Consider the following 18,940-nt stretch of genomic DNA (forward strand, 5'->3'; position numbering starts at 1 on the left):
GAGAGACATTTTACAAGAAACTGATCTAGTTTTGAATAAAAGTTTCCTGAGGGAAAGGGGAGGAAAGCGGCTATAGCTAAAGCTTAAAGCAGAGCAAAGTAAGTGCGCTCTCGTTTATATTGTTTAGCCTATACTATGACATTATTACATACCGACACATACTGGACATTAAATGTTGCGGCTCCCAAGGTGGTTTGATTTTTGTTGAAAGGACAAAATGGCTCTTCTTATCATTTGGGTTGTGACTCCTCATCTAACCTGGCTTTAATGCAGAGGGAACCGGTCGGATTTCTCGCTCATCCAGTAGTGTTTTTGTTATGTGCTGCCACAGACTGTCCAGGCGCTGCACTTTCCCACTTCCAAGCTCCGCCTTTTGCGTTGCGTCAACATTACGTTATAAATTAAATATTTAGAAAATCGATTTTTGACTTTTGTGAATCGATTCAGAATCGTCCACGTCCGCATCGCGATGCATCTAAGAATCAAGTTTTTCCCGCACCCCTAATATATATATATTTAGAAGGCAATATTCAAGGGGCATTCCTGCCTAAAACCAGAGTTTAATGAATTTGTTGTGTTTTTTGGTATTCTGTAATGCAGCTTTATGTCCTTCAGCCTTATTGGTTTGAAATAACTCATGATTTTAGATTGTTTTCATGTTTTCGTTCATCATTATTCACTCACTACAGTACTCACTACGTGAATATATAATACAACCATAAGAATCCCTTATGCTGTCAACCAGTCATTTACATTTACATTTACAGCATTTAGCTGATGCTCTTATCCAGAGCAACTTACAAAAAGTGCTTTGTCTAGAGAAAATATCTTTGCTAGTTACCAATAGGTTAAAGAGAAAGCTACTCTTGAGCTCTGATATTGATATTTAGAGAAAAGAAACAGAATTAGACATAGTGCAATACGATACATTTCAATAAATGCAGTGCATTTCAATAAGTACTTAACTCAGTGCTCACTTAAGTGCTGTAAAAAGAGATGTGTCTTCAGTCTGCGGTTCAAGACCGTGAGAGAGTCTGCTGTACGGATGGCCAGAGGGAATTCGTTCCACCACCTGGGTGCCAGTACAGAGAAAAGTCTTGATGCTTGTCTTCTACGCTTCTTGAAGGATGGCGGGTCAAGCCGAGCTGTACTTGAAGCTCGAAGGGCTCGAAGTAGAGTTCGGGTTTTGACCATTCCCATCAGGTAGAAAGTGACTGGTCCATTTTTGGCTTTGTAGACAAGCATTTTAAATCTGATGTGTGCAGCTACAGGAAACCGTGAAGGTAGTGCAGCAGTGGAGTGACATGAGTGAACTTAGGATGATTGAAGACAAGCCGTGCTGCTGCATTCTGAATGAGTTGCAGGAGCTTGATGGCCTGCATAGGAAGACCAGCCAAGAGCAAATTGCAGTAGTCAAGCCTTGAAATGCCAAGAGACTGAACTCGCACCTGGGTGGCTTCTCGAGTGAGAAAGGGTCGAATCCTCTGGATGTTGTACAGGAGAAACCTGCATGACCAAGTCAGGTTCACAGTATGAGCTGAGAACGACAACTGGCCATCCAGAATCACACCAAGACCTCTTGCATCTTCAGACGGAACAGTCAGAGAGTTCTCAAATGAGATGGCAAGATCATGATGAGGACCTGTAGTTGCAGGGATGAATAGCAATAGCAGCTCAGTCTGCTAGGATTGAGCTTCAGGTGCTGAGCTGCCATCCATGAAGAGATGTCAGTCGGACATGCCGAGATGGGACTCGAAACCTGGGTACCTGAAGGTGGGAAGGAAAGCATTAGTTGAGTGTCACCAGCATAGCAGTGGTAGGAGAAGCCATGAGTGGATATTACATCACCAAGAGAATGAGTGTAAAGTGAAAAGAGGACCCAGCACCGAGCCTTGTGGGATGCCAGTGGAGAGCCTGCATGGAGGGAATGTGGACCCTCTCCATGTTACCCAATAAGAGCACCCCTCCAGATAGGACTTAAACCACTTCCACACAAAGCCAGTGATTCCAAGGTTGATGAGGGCAGCCAGAAGGGTCGTGTGGTTGACTGTGTCAAAAGCTGCAAAGAGGTCAAGAAGAATCAGAACAGATGACAGTTTGGCTGATCAATCATGACCTAGCCACTGATCTGAAGGCTAATAAAATACAAACAAGCTAGCATTAGTGTAAATCTCACCTCGATCGTCATACAAAATCGTAAAGAACACAGCAGTTCTGTCTTTATTCAGTACAAAAAGGATCCCAGATGCAAATGTTTTTTTACCTTTTCAGACAGAATGAAGAAGCCAAACTCAGGTAAGGTATCTAGAGAGCCAGGTATCTATCTTACTATCCGTAATTTTTAACTTTAGTTGTTCTCCTCATCTGATAAGCCATTTCTATCATTTGAGTCATCCATTCTCTCCATTGTAGTCATGATTTGAAGACAGTTACTGCACAAATGGCTGCAGTAAGATATTCGACTTCCCAGCAATGTTAGTTATCTGCCTTCCTTCAGTGTTCACCTGCTGATGAAAAAACAGACCCCCTGCTCCCCTAAAAGCACACCAAAGTTCCTCACACCTTCAAGACAGATCATCAGTAGGAGGTTTTCCTAGTATTCAATTTAAAAAAGAGATCTTGTTCTGCTTCTACTGTGGCACCACTGTAGGATGCACATAGGCATGTTTACAATAGATGTACTGATGGGTACGTTTTCATTTTGGCAGGAGTGTTCCTTTAAGAATATAATGAGAATACTTTTAGACCACCTGATTAAGTGACATGCAGTGTGATTGACAATAGCAGCATCAAATGTACTTCACATTCATGCTCTTATGTAAGGTGACTGCAAAGAATTCCACCCAACACTGTTTGAGCCTGTCATGTCTGTAGCAGCGTCAGTGATGTGAGTGGGTGTGCTTTTTTGTTTTTCTTTTTTTCTAATCACTGTTCTTTTTCCTGCTGGGTCCTCCAGGTGGTTTCCAAGCGAGCTGACATGGCCATTGGCTCACTGACTATCAACGAAGAGAGGTCAGAGGTTGTGGAGTTTTCCGTTCCCTTTGTGGAGACTGGCATCAGTGTCATGGTTTCTCGTAGCAACGGCACCGTCTCTCCATCTGCTTTCCTTGGTGAGATAGACCTTGGTGTCTGAATATGGAGTATTCTACTGAATTGGATTAAAGTCATAAACTTTTTACTGGACTTTAGACTAAAATCTTTTTTGTGACCCTGTACCTTAATTATATTTATTTTTTAAATAAATGAAGGTTTTATGGTGTCACTACCAAAATAATCCAAACAGTACTAAAGCTTTACCAAATGTTTTGGTGGTGGCTGTTACAGTAGTGCAATTTTAGCCAATTTTGAGCTTGGCTCAGAAACGTTAGCCAGTGCATGACTAGCAAACTCAGCTTTGAACAGGTATACCCACATGAAATCACAAAATTTTACTTAATTGCAGAAAATATGTGTTTCAGTAGTGACAATTCTTAGTGTTACACACTGAGTTTCAGACTTTGGGACACACTTACTACAAAACAATGGGATCTAACTGCTCTCTTTTCCTGCTCTAAATTGCAGGGGGTGTGGTTTAAAAATGGACTAAAACTCTTTAGGCCTGTTTACACCATATGTTTTCAGTGATCACATCACATCTGGATTTCACTTGACCGCATGAGAAGTCAAGTGTAAACACTAGGGATGCATCAATACTGTTTTTTTCAGACCAATGAAGTGCATTAGCTAGCTATGCAGTAGCGCTGCAGTGGAGAAGAGTGGGTTTCTGTACAGTTATAGTTTTGCTCCTCATCTGTGTATTTTAACATCAGTCTCTGTAACTTAGTGACAGCGGGAATCACATCCAACGCTAACGCATCTGAGGAGCTCACGTGCAGAATTTTATGTCTCTTCGGAGTCTTGGCTGGTTGGGCTGTACTTCAATGTCCGCTAAAACCAGACACACACTGTGTGATTTTAGAAATCTTGTTCTTTGGTGAGTCTGTATGTTTGAACAGACCATTATGTATGGACACCGTCTATGATTTATATACTTACACTGTACAAAAACACTCACGTCTATGCTACAAGAAGCGCAGCCTCTACAGACAGTTCTGTCTACAGATGATAAAAAAATAAAGCTGTTTCATTCCAAATAACACGCTGTGTGCCAAGTACTGTGCAAACACTGAGAAACTGAGCAACGCTGCTAACACTGAGCACTGAAGCTAAACCAGGCGGTGATGTACATGATAGGACAAAACGGTCTCTCTACAGCCTGATTTACAAAAAAATCTCGTATTAGTGCTTATAACTCATAATTCTGTTCAGTCAGAGAAGTCTGCATAGACAGACTTTGGTAGCAAATGTTGACTTTTTTCCATTTTGCTAACCTGCGTGTCTCCACCCATACTGGGGAAGTGGTTGTGATAGCGTTTGTGTGAGTGTTTACAACTAGTAAAAATCACACAGTGTATTGCTGGCGAGAATGTTCTAAGGCTGAATGTTTAAAGTGACAGACAGCTTGTGTCAGACTGCGACGGAGTCAGTAACTCTTCTCTGTGTGAGCTGAGCCTCCTTCACTGTGTTTGTTCCATATTGTTAGTGTACACTTGGCTTACATCACAGCTGGTATCGGAATGTTGGTATCAGTGAATTTTTATGAGTACGAGTAAATCAGCACGGTAATGGACCGATACCTGATACCAGTATCAGTATCGATGCATCCCTAGTGATCAAATTACGATCGCATTATTCAAACCACATTCGGAGGTGGTCAGAGACGGATCTCAAGTGCGTTTAACACAGGTTTAAACAGAATGTGTTTTTGTTAGTTGTATACAATTAGGTGAGTGGAAATGCATCTGCTGATCGCTGAATAGCAGATGAGAGAATAAATAATGAAACGGAACATGGAGGATATGTGAGGGTGGCTTTATCCCCAAACAAAGAGCCCTCTTGCACTCAGGGCCCATGAAAGCATCCTAGCCGAGGTTGTCAACTCATGTTGTAACAGGCAAAAAAGTAAACAAAAGTAAAACGGAAATGATGCATGTGTTGATGTGCTTTACACAAAGGAAACCTACAGTCTGATCTCATCTGGTCACAGAGGGGAAGCATTTTAGTGAAAGTGTAGATGAAGTCTGGCCAAAGTTTATCCAGATGTGATCCGGACATGAAACACATGTTAATGCAGGCTCTTTATGTTTTGGTGGTGATATAAAAACATGGGGCAACATTTTTTTGGAACAAAGTTTTTAGTATTTAAAAATTAAACTCATAAATACTCTATAAATAATACTTTTGTACATATTTAGTGTATTAATATCTCAATTAATGACTTGGGTTTAAATAGATCATAACATAGTTCTTGTAAATATTTTAGGTCTGAATACTTAATTTTTTATATATATATTTTTTATGACTGCAGTTTGAACTAATTAGGTTGAATGCTCCATATAATTTTGAGGTTTTTGTATTGTTCTGTCTTCTACATGGTCCTGAATATGAAGCTGGAGAACTCATCACAAAACTGCTCTGCATTACAAAAGAGACAAAACAACCACTGTGTATTTTTTTATCACACAGTCTATTTTTCCCTCATTGTAGACCACCGATTGCCCATTTTACTTGATGTCTGGCAATTTTTGGAGCTGCTACTGTGGCACATGAATGCATGGCCTTGATTTCCAAATAAGATTTGCCTGCACATGGTGCACCACCAAACTGGAATCAAATAGGGGGGTAGAGCGATTTCAGTCATTTCCATCAAACGAATCAAATAACCACAGAAGAATGTTGAGGCAGATTTAGTTCTGTCAGTCAAGCTTTTTATTTTTTTATTTTTGACATTCATGGTGAAGGGAATCAATCAGACTCACTCAGTTCCACTGTGGAAATTACCATATCCAGACATCCTTTCCGAACTCAAGATGGCTTGAGACTAATGAATGAATAACACGTTGTGATTTTTAGCGTCTTAAATTACTATTTTCTTCTTCTTCTTTAACAAGGCAAATAGATTAACTGTTTCCAAATTGAGGATAAATGAATGATGAATTCATCACATACCACCACTTGAATTCGTCATGTACCACAATCAGTCGTATGGTTTTCTAAAGCAAAACTGTATAGCACAGCATGCAAACTCCATTGTATACCAATATAATCTGTCTTGAGTCCTTTAAATGTAGCTCAAACATGTACTGTTTGTAAATTGTATTATCTCTTATAATAACAGATACAATGTTGACATGTGCACAGTGGCTAACTAAACATATCCAGCCTACAGTACACTTCAGAGAGAAAGCCACTGTAACTAATAATGAATATCAACAAGAGAAAGGATGGATCTATTTAGATAAGCACACAGCAGATGACAAATTTGATTACCAGCTGTGGTTCAAAGCTGCAGAACCAAAGAATAAATGCAAAACCGGTCTTGGCTTTGAATGGGTTTTGGGTAAAACAGCAGCTCTTTAACCCTGTCTTACTTAATGCGTTCATGATACATTCAGAGACTTTGACTTTGTCCTCATTAACCCCTTAAATGGCCAGGGCTGCCGGTGGGCCCAAAGTTTTATTACACACTTCTATAACCTGAGCATAGTTCAACCACTTTGCATCGAAGTCTCTGTAGTTACTGAATAATATGCCTGAGTATGTAATAAACCTGGGATTAGCTGTGTGCATATTGGGAACATTGGGCATTCCCTTGTGGAAGAAAAATGCATTTAAGTGTACTTTTAAAAAAAAAAATTAAACATACTTTAATGCACACTAAGTGTATTATTTTAGAACAATTTAAGTGTATTTAAAGCATTAAAATGTTTTTTTTCATACAGCTTAAGTTGCAGTTAGATAGATTTAAGTATGTAATTTGCTACTTTTTAAGTTATAGTGCAACTAAGATGCACTTAAGTGCACTTAAAATTAGATTTGAGCATCACTAAATGCAGTTAAATACAGTCAACAAATAAATGATGTGTTGAAGTGTAATTTTATAAAACATAATTAGGTATACACAAATATAGTCAACAATAACTAAATACAACATACATACACTTAAATTATATAAGTAATTATAAGTAATGTTGCTCATTTCAAATATGATGTCTGTAATACATTTCAAAAAAGTTGGGACAGGAGTGTGTCCCACTGTGTTACATCACTTTTCCTTCTAACAGCACTTATTAAATGTTTGGGGACTAAAGACACTAATTGATTCAGTTTTGAAAGCAGAAGTTTTTCCATTCTTCTGTTATACAGTCTTCAGCTGCGCAACCATATGAGACCTCTGTTGTGCACCACACGCTTCTCAATAGGAGACAGACAGGTCAGGCCTGTATTCTCTGATTACACAGCCATGCTGTTGTAAAACATGCAAAATGTGGCTTGGTGTTGTCATGTTTAAATGAGCATAGATGTCTCTGAAAAAGATGGTGTCTAAAAGGGCAGCTAATGTTGCCTAGTGTGTAGGTATCTTTCTGTTTCAGATGAGCTCAAGCCCAGAGAAGTCAGCAACATTTCTGGATGTTGTTTACATTTGGCTTCCACTGTGCATAGTAGAGTCTTAACTTGCTTTTGTGGATGTAGTGACAAACAGTGCTTATGGATAACCGTTTGTAAGTATTACAGAGCCCATGTGGTAATATCCATCACAGAAGCATGCTGGTTTTTTAATTAAGTGCTGTCTGAGGGATCAAAGACCATGGGCATTAGTTGACCACAGGCATTATTTTCACAGAGGTTTCTTTGAATTACCTGGATTTCTTGATACTATTAAACACTGAAGAGGGTGAAGTACCTAAAATCAAATGCTTGTTGAGGAACAATGTTTTAAACAGTTCGACAATTTGCTGAGCCTCGACCCGTCCTTGCTCATAAAGGACTTTTCTGAATGTTTCTTTTACACCCAAGCTTGTTTACATCACATCACTCTTTAAAGTGTTTTCTGAACGTTTAATAACACTCCTAGTCTTACAACCTCTTTGGAACTTACTCTGGAATTTTAGAATATACCAAAAACAATGAAGTTGAAAAGTTAAATCATTAAATATCTTTTCTTTGTTCTGCTTCCTCTAAATATGGTGGATTTACAAATCACTGCTTTCTGCTTTTTGTTTTTATTTGCATTTCACATAAACTCCCAACTGTATTTGGAATTGGGTTTGTTAATTGTAACAGTGCAATGGTGGCAGACGGAACCCGACACTCGGAGATGAGGCTAGAGTTAAAAGCTTTAATGCCAAAGGGATGATCCAAAACCACAGTCATAAAACAGAAACAGATAGTCGAAAACCAGAGATCCAAAACTGAGTAAAGGGGCAAGACAAAAAGCAAGGCCATAAACGGAAAATAGGTCGTACAAGTGAACAGGTAAAAAAACATTAAGGAATGCTCAGTATGCATGACTAAGTGATGATACTTCGCAAAGTGCAGGTACAAACAGACTGGTTAAATACACAGATGAACAGGTGAAAGTGATTTAAAAGTCCGGAGAAGCTGAACGTTGATAGGTGAATCTGGGTGAGTCTGAGTCATGAGATTGAGCAAGGGGTTCCGGGAATTGTAGTCCGAGGCGGTCGAGTTGGCCAGGCCGAAGGGATTCGTGACAGCTTACGTTGCAATGAACTCTTGGTTGTAACTGATTCCTGTATTTGAGTGTTAGTTTAAGAAACATTGCTTTAAAATATACTATATGATACACTTTTGATAACAATTAAATGCATTGACGTTACACACTGGGAGTGAGAAGAGTATCGCCCACGCACTGCTGAAAAATCAGACAAGTCCGGCAAAGATAAGAAGCCAGACACAAACCAAGCAAATGTTTCAGCTTCTTGCTAACATCAGTGCTCATAAAGCAGCTCTCTAAACCTACTCCTTTTTTGAAGACCCAAACAAATTGTCCTGACCTGTGTAAGTTCTGCCAGGGACTTCCTAAAGTGAATGTACAACAACTACAGGATATACTCAGTTGCAAAGATAAAAATCAAATACATCAAAAACACCAATAACCGTTTCAATGTACAACACATTGATCAAAAATAGCCTCTATTTATAAAAAAAAACAAGATTAAGATCCTCTTTCATACCATTAGAAAACAAAGATAAAAGTTCACAAATGCAGAAGGCCTCCCTCTGTAAAAATCTTTTGTCCTGATCTCCTCCTCCATAAATCTGAAAGAGAATGTTTAGCCGATTCAGAATGACGAAAAACATGAGACGTGTCATCCTGTCTTTGAATGGCACTCATATGTTCAATTATTCAGATCCACAGAGCTTGTCTGGTTTTACCAACATGCAACTGAGGACAAGAACATATGATGGCATAGCCAACATTTGTGGATCTACAAGTTATTATCTGATGTTATATGTTTCAGCGGGTTTTCGAGGGTGTGTAAAAGATTTACATTTCACAAACTGAGAACAAGAGATACACTCATGACAAGGAAAATGACCTTGCGCTTTGAATAGAGTTTCAGGATCAATAGGAACAATTCAGATGTTCTACTTTACGCACCTGCGGTCATCTACTTTGTATGTTTTGTCGAACGCAAAAGTAATCACTGTTCTTTCCAGCTGTACAAGGGGAACCCCAGTAGTCCTTTTATGTAATTTATTAAGGAATGACATCTAATCTGTATAGAGAAAATGTATGTTTTCAGTGCAACAGGCATAATTAATGTGGGTACTGATTAACCCCTTAAAATCCCAGGTCTGTTACATAGTAAGACTTATTATTCAGTTACCACAGGGACTTGCATATGCAAATGCAAACTGGTTGAGCTTTTCTTAGCTTATAGAAGTGTGTAATAAAACTCTGGGCCAGCCGGTGGGGCCTGGTCATTTAATGGGTTAATATGTGTAATAAAATTTAAATTAAGTCAGTAACTGTAATGTGATTACCACAGAAATGTAATGCATTTGCACTACTTTACAACAAGAAAAGTAATTGCATTAACCCCTTAAAATATCAGGATTATCACATACTAAGGCTTATTATTCAGTAACTACAGGGACTCCAAACTGGCTGAGCTATTCTTAGGTTATTGAAGCGTGTAATAAAACTTTGGGCCTGCCGGTTGGCCCTGGCCATTTAAGGGGTTACATTACATGCAAAGTTTTTAACATTATATATCAGCATGTAGTTGAGATGGCCTGAATAATTTGAACACTTGAATGTTCACTTGTTATGTTGATATCCATTTCTCTATTTATTATTCAGAAGCTTAGTCTTGTTATAAGCCACAAAATTGCCTAAATTATAATAAGCTTAATCAACACAAGCCTTTAAATAGAACAGTTAATGTTAATATAGTAATATATTGTGGCATTTGCAAAGAAGCAGATACGGGAAACAGCTTTTAGGAAAGGCTCTTTTACTGAACTGGCAGCAATGAAGCACTGCTGCCCAGTGCTGGCTAAAACGACCAAGATGCAAGCGGGTGTTGGTGGTGGGCACTACCCCCTGTCTTCCCCACAGCCTGGCACAACACAGCACACACAACATTGCTGCAAATCTTTTAGACAACATCAACAGCTATTTACATGTTTTTAAGTCTCTCATTGAGAGTCCGGCACTTTCTTAGAAGGCTCTGTGCATCCACGGTTGAACAAACCAATATCGGAACACTACAATATTAATATAATATACATTATTTCACATTTGATGAATCATCTCAAATGTGTAAGTAAAGTGATCCTTACGGGGGTACTGCCTCACACCATGGCCGATTTTCAGTTCATTCATCACAAGTATAGGCTATAGGTCTTTGCTGCCTACTGAATGTTTTGAACTTCAGTAATGAACACATGCATAAAATTATGGCTAATTATGAAATGCAATTATACATTTTTTGAAGTGTTATTTTGAGAGCTAGGATTCAGAGTGGAATTCAGATCACTAAGGGCTTTTCGTTGATTTGTTTCATCAGAGGAAGGAAAAAATAGACCCAAGTGTGAAGTCTGCTGCTACAGATGAATGCAACCTCTGGCCAAATGACATGTTTTATTGATTAGACATCCTCTACAGAGAACACACTGCTGGACATTTTACAAATTACTATTTATTTGACAGTAATTAATCAACATATTGGGAAGAAAAATAAAATCACAATAAAAGTGGCCTGTGCAAAAGTTATGGCATATGTTTTTTTTTTCCAATATGTTAAATTCAGTGAATAAACAGAAATTGTGCACTAAGATTTTCAGAAAAATGCCAAAGGTGTAAGATTATTTTTGAGATTATTTTCTGTAGAGGATATGTTTGATTATCACTTAGAACATTAACAAAACATGTTTGACCAGGATTGTTCCAAATTTTGCATATGACTGCATGCATTTGTTTTCTGGCTCAAATTAGTAGTTTTTGGCACAAAAAAACTCAACAAATTTTCAGCTTTGTTTTAAGTAAGCATTCTTTACATACCTACAGAGTCAAGAAATCATGTCATTAAAGGAGAGGAGTAGATTAAAAGGCAGAAATAGCTGCCTTAATGCCTCAGCATTAAAGGATTTGATAACAATGAGGAGAAAATAAGGTACAGAAGGTATAAAGACATGGTTGCTGTGCAACCGCACTGCTCTGACTGGCGTCTACTTATTATAAACAGTCTCCCACTGTTAGTTGCAGCCGTTGTCGTTTCTGTACCACTGCAAATCTCGAAGGGCAAAGGCTCACACGTTTCCCTTTGAAACATGAAACCTGTTCCCATCTTGCTCTATGGGGCAAGCATCACTCCCCTTTAAACTGTGAGACGCTTTAAACAGATTGAAGTGGATGAGTGAAATGGGATTTGTGGTACTCTGTAGAAAGGAATAGCACCTCTAGGTGGCTCTAAAGAGAATTCACTCTACTGTTACTTACTAAAACATATGACATGAGATGCTTCTTTGTGCTGTAGGGATTCTTGGAGAGCCAAGAATTCAGTACCCAGCACTTGTATAATTGTTTTAAAGCCCAAAATACACAAGTTCTGTCTAATTAGGTTAATTTGATCTTGTGGGTGCACAATATACATGTACAAAGCGTGTCCTATGTATGTATTGGCATGCGCGCACTGCGGGGGGCTTCTAGGATTAGACATAAAACATGCCCTTGTTAAATTAAATTGTTATGCTGATGGCTGGCGAACATTCACAAAACTGTATAAATATAATATAGAAGCAGCTCTAAGTTTAGTCACTAACCTCAAAAAAGACATGCCTGTGGTATCCAGTCACAATCCAGATCAAAGTACTAGTAGGTGGAGTGAGCACATACAGTTGTATACACAAGTTCCATTCCAGGTTTATTTCATACTATGGCTTATTTTTGAGTAATTACAGGGACTTCAATGCAAACCAATGGAGCTATTCTTAAGAAAATGGTTTTATACAGAACCATGAACACTGAAAGAACCCTTTGCATGATTAAAGGGTTCTTTACATCATGAATGAGTTTTCAGACATCTTTTTAAAGAGTGTACACGAAGAGAAGTTAACACAAATTCCACAGGGAACAAACTTAAATATGACGTTTTCCTGCAGATTTTAGAGCACAGTTACTGTTCATTTGCTGAGTTTAACATACTGGAATATTTTATGTTTTATTTTTTTCCCCAGTATGTTAATATTACGTATATAATATATATGTATATAAAATATAACTTAAAGACAGACTAAGCATTTACAAAGCATTTACAGTGGACCATCCAAATAAAGTATTATATTATTATATACCAATATTCAATAAATGATTTAATTCATTACTAATACTGATCACATTGACCTATTTGTAGCAATGTAACTGCAATAATACAGGATTCAGTTGCAGTAAGTGGAACATGGCTCAGACTGTAATATTCTTTCTATTAGCAGCCGTGATTTTAGATGACTACAGAAACTCAGAGTCACATTTTGACTTTTGCCTGCAATATTCAAAGCACATCATTTACATTTTTAGTTTAGCCCACGCAACAGTTTCCGCCTCCACCCCACCCCACAGGTTAGGGTTACGACCTGCGCTCTTGCAAAGGCCCCGGAGTTCTGAGCTACACCGCTGGCCCTATGAATAACACTCCAATATTTTGGTATACACTGGGCAGGCCTAGTCTCCAGGCTGTCTCACTAGATAGCTCATCTGTCTGTCTGTCTGTCTGTTGTTCATCCATTCGTTCAACCTGTGATGCCAGCATTCCGTCTGACTGTATTCCATGGATGCACATCCAACAATAAAGCGATTAAGAATTTTACCTTCTTCAAAGCATTGCCCCATAAAGCTGGAAAATGTTTTTATTAAGCCATGAACACAGTGGGAGCCTACAACACCACCTGCAAATATAGAGTGTGTTTCACTCATTTCTCCCTGCATGCACTGTTGTGTTCAGTTGTGCTTAAGTGATGTAGCAGGCCAGAAGTGTTGGAGGGAGGGATGTCAATCGAGCATTCTCACTGGAATATTAGGCCCATACTGTTCTGATCAGTGAATTTAGCTGGTTTGTATGCATTATTTTATCATATTTTTTTTTTAATGTTTGCTGAATGTTCAATTTTAGCATTATAGACACATTTTAAATAGTTTACACTGTGTTCCTTGGGACTTGAAGTGATTTACAGAATAGGTCTGGGCTAAAATAATTATGATAATATTTTTTTGTTGAAGTATCAAGATTATTGATAATATTGTCCAACCCTCACACCCCATATGCACGCTATTGGCTAGAGCTTAGATCTAATTTTTAATATTAACTAATTCAACGATAAACTCAGAAGAATATAGTACTAAGTAATAAACCATTTTTCCAAATTTTCACCTCTCGTTTTGAAAGTTGTAACTGTGCATGTGCATTCGTGAGCTCTTTCTGGTGTGGGATCATAGTGTGCTTCCACCTGCCTTACATATTAAAAAAGGAGGTGTTTATTGTCGTTACAATCTCTGGAATTCAGCCATAGATCCCTGAGGGAAACCATGAACAATCTGAACCATCAGTACACTTAAGCTGTAGAGAAAATGCTTAGAATGTAAACACTGTGTTTTTTTTTGGGAACCCCCACCAAAGACAGTGGAAAATACACTCTACTGTAGCTTATCAGCTTATTAGTGCCTTGTAAGAATACACTGTTTTAACAGTAAAAAGGTAAAGCATTATGTGTACATTTTATTTTACATTATTTAGCTAGCTGTTTAAATCAGTCCTCTTAAGTTCTTTTTCCCATTGTCAGTTGGGATGTTCAGTTCTCTTTCCCAAAGCGGTTATTATCGCTTTTGAAGCATCGACTTGTCATAGGCTTACTTGTCAATCATTGCCCATATCTGATTATATCACCAGAGTGTTATCTCAGAATTACAAATGAATGTCCTGACATTTTGTGATGAGCTCTTTTCAGAATGGAGGTTTTTACTCTTGACCACCATTTAGCCTTGCTGTTGCCCTCTCTTTTTCAGAGCCTTACAGTCCTGCAGTGTGGGTGATGATGTTCGTCATGTGCCTGTCAGTGGTGGCTGTAACTGTCTTCATCTTTGAGTTTTTCAGCCCTGTTGGATACAACAGAAGCCTACAAAGTGGGAAGAGTAAGTACTATTTTTTTTGAGATTTTTACCGTAGACTCATCTAGAATGAAATCAGCATTGCAGAACTTTGCTGATTACTACGTTGATGTATGTAGTCATTATTATGATAATTCAATTCAGCAGTGCATGGAAAACAGATGAAATGGAAAGCAGGAGCAGAGTGCAGAATCCGTTCTGCACTCTGCTCTTGCTTTCCATTCCATCTGTTTTGCTGTGCTTCTCCCAGTTCCAAGGCTTTGTCAATTTTTTATCTCTCTCTCCGTCTCAGAGGCAGGAGGATCTAAGTTCACCATAGGGAAGTCTGTATGGCTACTGTGGGCCCTGGTCTTTAATAATTCAGTTCCTGTGGAGAACCCTCGAGGAACCACTAGTAAGATCATGGTCTTGGTGTGGGCTTTTTTTGCTGTCATCTTCTTGGCGAGCTACACTGCAAACCTGGCTGCTTTCATGATCCAAGAGGAGTACATAGACACAGTGTCTGGCCTCAGCGATAAGAAGGTAATTGCTTCATATGTAATAGCCTTCTTCTTCTAACACCGATCATGGATTGGTGCTCTGAATACTGTTCTCCATAACACTCCATGCTATTAAAATTGCTGGATCCTCTCTCGAACAGGATAAGATGATTTAAAGCCTAATTAAGTGATTATCACTGGAGATAGCTCAGGAACAGATCCTTTGGGATGATACTCTCCTGATAGAGAATGAAATAAAGTGCCCATGAAGTGTATCTGGCGGCATTTGAAACATTTGGCCTGTAATCTGATTGGCGGTCCGATGGATTCTCCCTTCTGTTTCCTGCCTGCAGTTCCAGCAGCCCACAGAGCAGTACCCTCCGCTTCGCTTCGGCACCGTCCCTAACGGCAGCACGGAGGAGAACATCCGCAGCAACTATCCTAATATGCATCAGTTCATGGTGCGCAATAACCAGAGAGGTGTCGAGGAGGCCATCGACAACCTCAAGACCGGGTGAGTGGATGATCACTCAAGAGCAAAGTTTTTGAGAGGATAAGGTCACTAGAACTTCAATATGAAGGCGTCTTTGCACCTCAGATTATAGCTAGCTCTCACACAGGGTTGAAGCACTTCCAAAAGTGGCACCTGAACCTACGAGTGGGAAATGTGATGATATAGTTATCATGATAAATTATGCCCTAATGTGCTTTTCTAAGTATATCATCTGTATCATTAGTGCTTTTAGAACGTTCCACAAGTATGGCTACCATAGGCTTGTAAAATTCCTGGACAGTCAGTCAGTGGCTTGCTTTTTTACTAAATGCAGTGGATCGGTAGCTATGCTCACACTGCAGTCTAAGGTAGATAGATGTCAGTTCAGCTACTGAAGCTGATTTTCTCAGTTATTGCCTTAAAGTGCTGCCTATTGCCTATACATGTCACCAGCAGTGCACCTTTTCCAAACAGTTGTTCCAACGTTGAGGAAGATCTGATCAAATCAAACTCTTTGTATACGAATTGTTTGAAAGAATAAAAAGAAGCACGTTAATCTTGGAGCTTGGATTCCTAGACATTTTTCGCTGGAGAGGCAACCAAAAACCTGGACAATCCAGAGAAATCCTAAACTGGTTGCCGCCCAATCCACAACTGCATGCACAGTGCCCGCAAAAAGTATTTGGACACTAACCATTGGTAAACTTTGGTGAAGTTTTTTAGGTTACGTCATGAAATATGTGGAGAAAGCATGCTTTTGTCTGACTGCGCTAAGGATAATAAATAGCAGGGTTTCCCAGCCTGTTAAACAGCGTGCACCAAACCACAGCCCCGAGCAGTTGTCATAGACTGATGATGCCATGACGCACGATTAGCCTATGTCCTTCTGTTGTCGAGGAATGTTTTGTCCCCAAATGATGAAGTTATTGGACGGTTTCATAGCCTCCTTCACTCGCTTCTCACCACACAGGCAGTGATTTTGGCACAATAGCGTTCCCAGTGGTGATGAATTTGTGTCCTGTGTAGCTGTTATAGTATTCTTGATTGAATGGCTGCACATGATTGAATGAATTTTTGTCTCGTTATCATTTTTGTTCTTGTCTTCAATGAGTTTGCAGCCCCAGTAAAAAGTTTTTTAGTGTTGTCAGTTTTTTTATGTTTGCCTTCTTTGCTTATGCTTGCCATCAACTAAAAGCAGCCGATAGCACCGACATGCACCTACAAGGACATACAGATATGTGACGTAGGCTGATACGTTTAAAATGACATGAAATTAGTTCATGAACAATTTAATGGAAGAAATAAACCTTACAGCACTGTGTAAAACACTATGTAAGATTTGGGGATTCAGTGACCTCTCTGGTGTAAATGTGTAATTGCATGCAATGTGCAGTAGAACATTTTGTAACATTGGTTGTGCTTCAGACCTCTTCTCTGAGCGGATGAGTCTGATGATTGTGAGAGTATTCAAAATTGGTGAAGGACATGTCTCCTGAGGATGTAAGTGAATGATCTACTATTGTCATCATATCTTCATCAGTATCCCCTTGATTTTGCATTTGAGACCTGAACACTAAGCCTCTTTTTGAGCCTGTGCATCTGACGTTGATACATATAGATGTAGGGCATAAAACTCATGCGAAATCCGACCTGGTGCCTCTGACTTTTAAATGATTATTTCAGGCTTTACAGGGAGAATCACAGCAGCACACACACCATATTTTAGAGTGCTTTTTTTCTCCTGACTGAGCAATGCTATTTCTTTCAATTTTAACAAAACAAAATTTTACAATGCGTATCTTTAAACAAATAATAAGGAAATTAAATTTATGGAAAACATTAAAACTGTTGTAATGATATTAAGTACATTAATAATAATAATAATAATAATAATAATAATAGTGGATCACAGCAGTTATGCTGGGTACTCCATTGTTTTCACTGGAGCTGTGATGGAAAATTCTTCCACTGTCAAGAGTTCAGGATCCCAAATTTTGCCATCAGCTGAAATAGAGAAATAAAATAGATGTTGAATTCTTTGGGCTCCATGGAGGCCACATGTCTCACTGTGTAATTCTATACAAACAGTATTACGCAACAAAAGATAAAAGAGTACAGAGTGTCCTTCTGCAATCTATATTGCTAAAGCTCTCCTCTGATAATCATTGATTTCCGCTGATTATCTGATGCTGTAAACATGCCAACATCTGTGTGGCTTCATGGCATCGTCGGTCACATTCCTCTATGGGGTGCATAACAACGTTCTTTTTGCAAACATGTGAATGTAGTATTAAGCTACTAGCTCCCCGCTGCTCACATTGTTTCAGCTTGGTAACAAACAATCCACAGTCTAAAGCCTGGTGTTTGGGAACCTTTCATTTAAAGCACAGAGGTGGAAACGTCAAAGTCTGGGATGTTTTTCCCACAAAGGTGTCTGTGAGCTTGTGTTCATTGATGGGATAATTAACTCAGAAGTGTTCAAAGACATTCTAGATGCACACCTGTAGAAATCCGCAAAGAAAATTCTCAAATAACAGAAGTGGATCTTTCAACAGAATAACGAACTGAATCCCGCAACAAATAAAGAATACTTTGCCAAAAAGAAAATTACAGTGTTGGAATGGTCTGTTTAAAACAAATGTCACTTAGTGTGAAATTTTGTGTCCGAACACAATAGCGTTAATACATTTTTGTGTATGGCAGAAATGTCCAAATAATTTATTGGGTTCGCTGCATTATAAAAAAGAATGAGGTATTGAGAGCCAGTGCGTAGCAACTGAGTAAACTGTATATTGTCACAAACATCTGATTTGATGTTATCCCATTATGCCAGTATCTTGTTTTATGAATGTATTTTTTACCAATTGTTGATTTCTTCCTCTTTTTCCATCTTAAAAAACAGCAAAACACATTATGCTCTTTTTAAATGTGGCTTATTTGGTGTACTTTGTCTACTACAACTTTAAAAAAAAAAAAAAATATCACATATCATGAAAATATCCTTAACTATAACGGTCATATTGTCTTATGCTTACCTGACTCATACCTGAAGTGGCTCTGATGCACTTTTACTGGAGTGTGAATTAGAACAAATTGCAGTTGAGCCACTTTGGGACCACTCGTAGCAACCACTCCTGCTTGCCTAGCAACTGATTTTAGCCTATACTCTCAGACAGTACTTTATTATTATTTAATATTGGTAATGTAATGCTATATTGGTTTGGCATAGCCTTTAAAAAAGGTGTAAATTGACTCAGTCCTTATTTGCAGGCTGTGGCTATGATAGCTGCCTCTGTTTTGGCTCATCATTGCGCATTAAATTACATGAAGTATGACTATTGCGCTAATGTTTTTCTAGCCAAAAAGTCTTAAAGTCGAAAAGATAATGGATTATTCCAGAGAATCAAGACAGTCTTTTATGCAACAGGGAAAACAAGTGTGCTAGAAAGTAATGGATGG

General features: G+C 38.7%; 1 protein-coding gene across 1 annotated transcript in view; it reads left to right on the top strand.

Annotated features, from left to right (window-relative positions):
- Nucleotides 1-18,940, top strand: part of grin2da (glutamate receptor, ionotropic, N-methyl D-aspartate 2D, a) — a gene marked incomplete at its 5' end in the record, with an annotated part of 97,503 nt that overhangs the window by 63,157 nt on the left and 15,406 nt on the right. Inside the window, 4 exons of the mRNA XM_036565529.1 lie at nt 2,957-3,110; nt 14,408-14,533; nt 14,802-15,031; nt 15,342-15,502. Of these exons, the coding sequence (XP_036421422.1) occupies nt 2,957-3,110; nt 14,408-14,533; nt 14,802-15,031; nt 15,342-15,502 (671 nt within the window). The remainder of the gene's footprint in view (nt 1-2,956; nt 3,111-14,407; nt 14,534-14,801; nt 15,032-15,341; nt 15,503-18,940) is intronic.

This window comes from Colossoma macropomum, unplaced genomic scaffold, assembly GCF_904425465.1.
Source record: "Colossoma macropomum unplaced genomic scaffold, Colossoma_macropomum, whole genome shotgun sequence".
NCBI classification, from domain to species: Eukaryota; Metazoa; Chordata; class Actinopteri; order Characiformes; family Serrasalmidae; genus Colossoma; species Colossoma macropomum.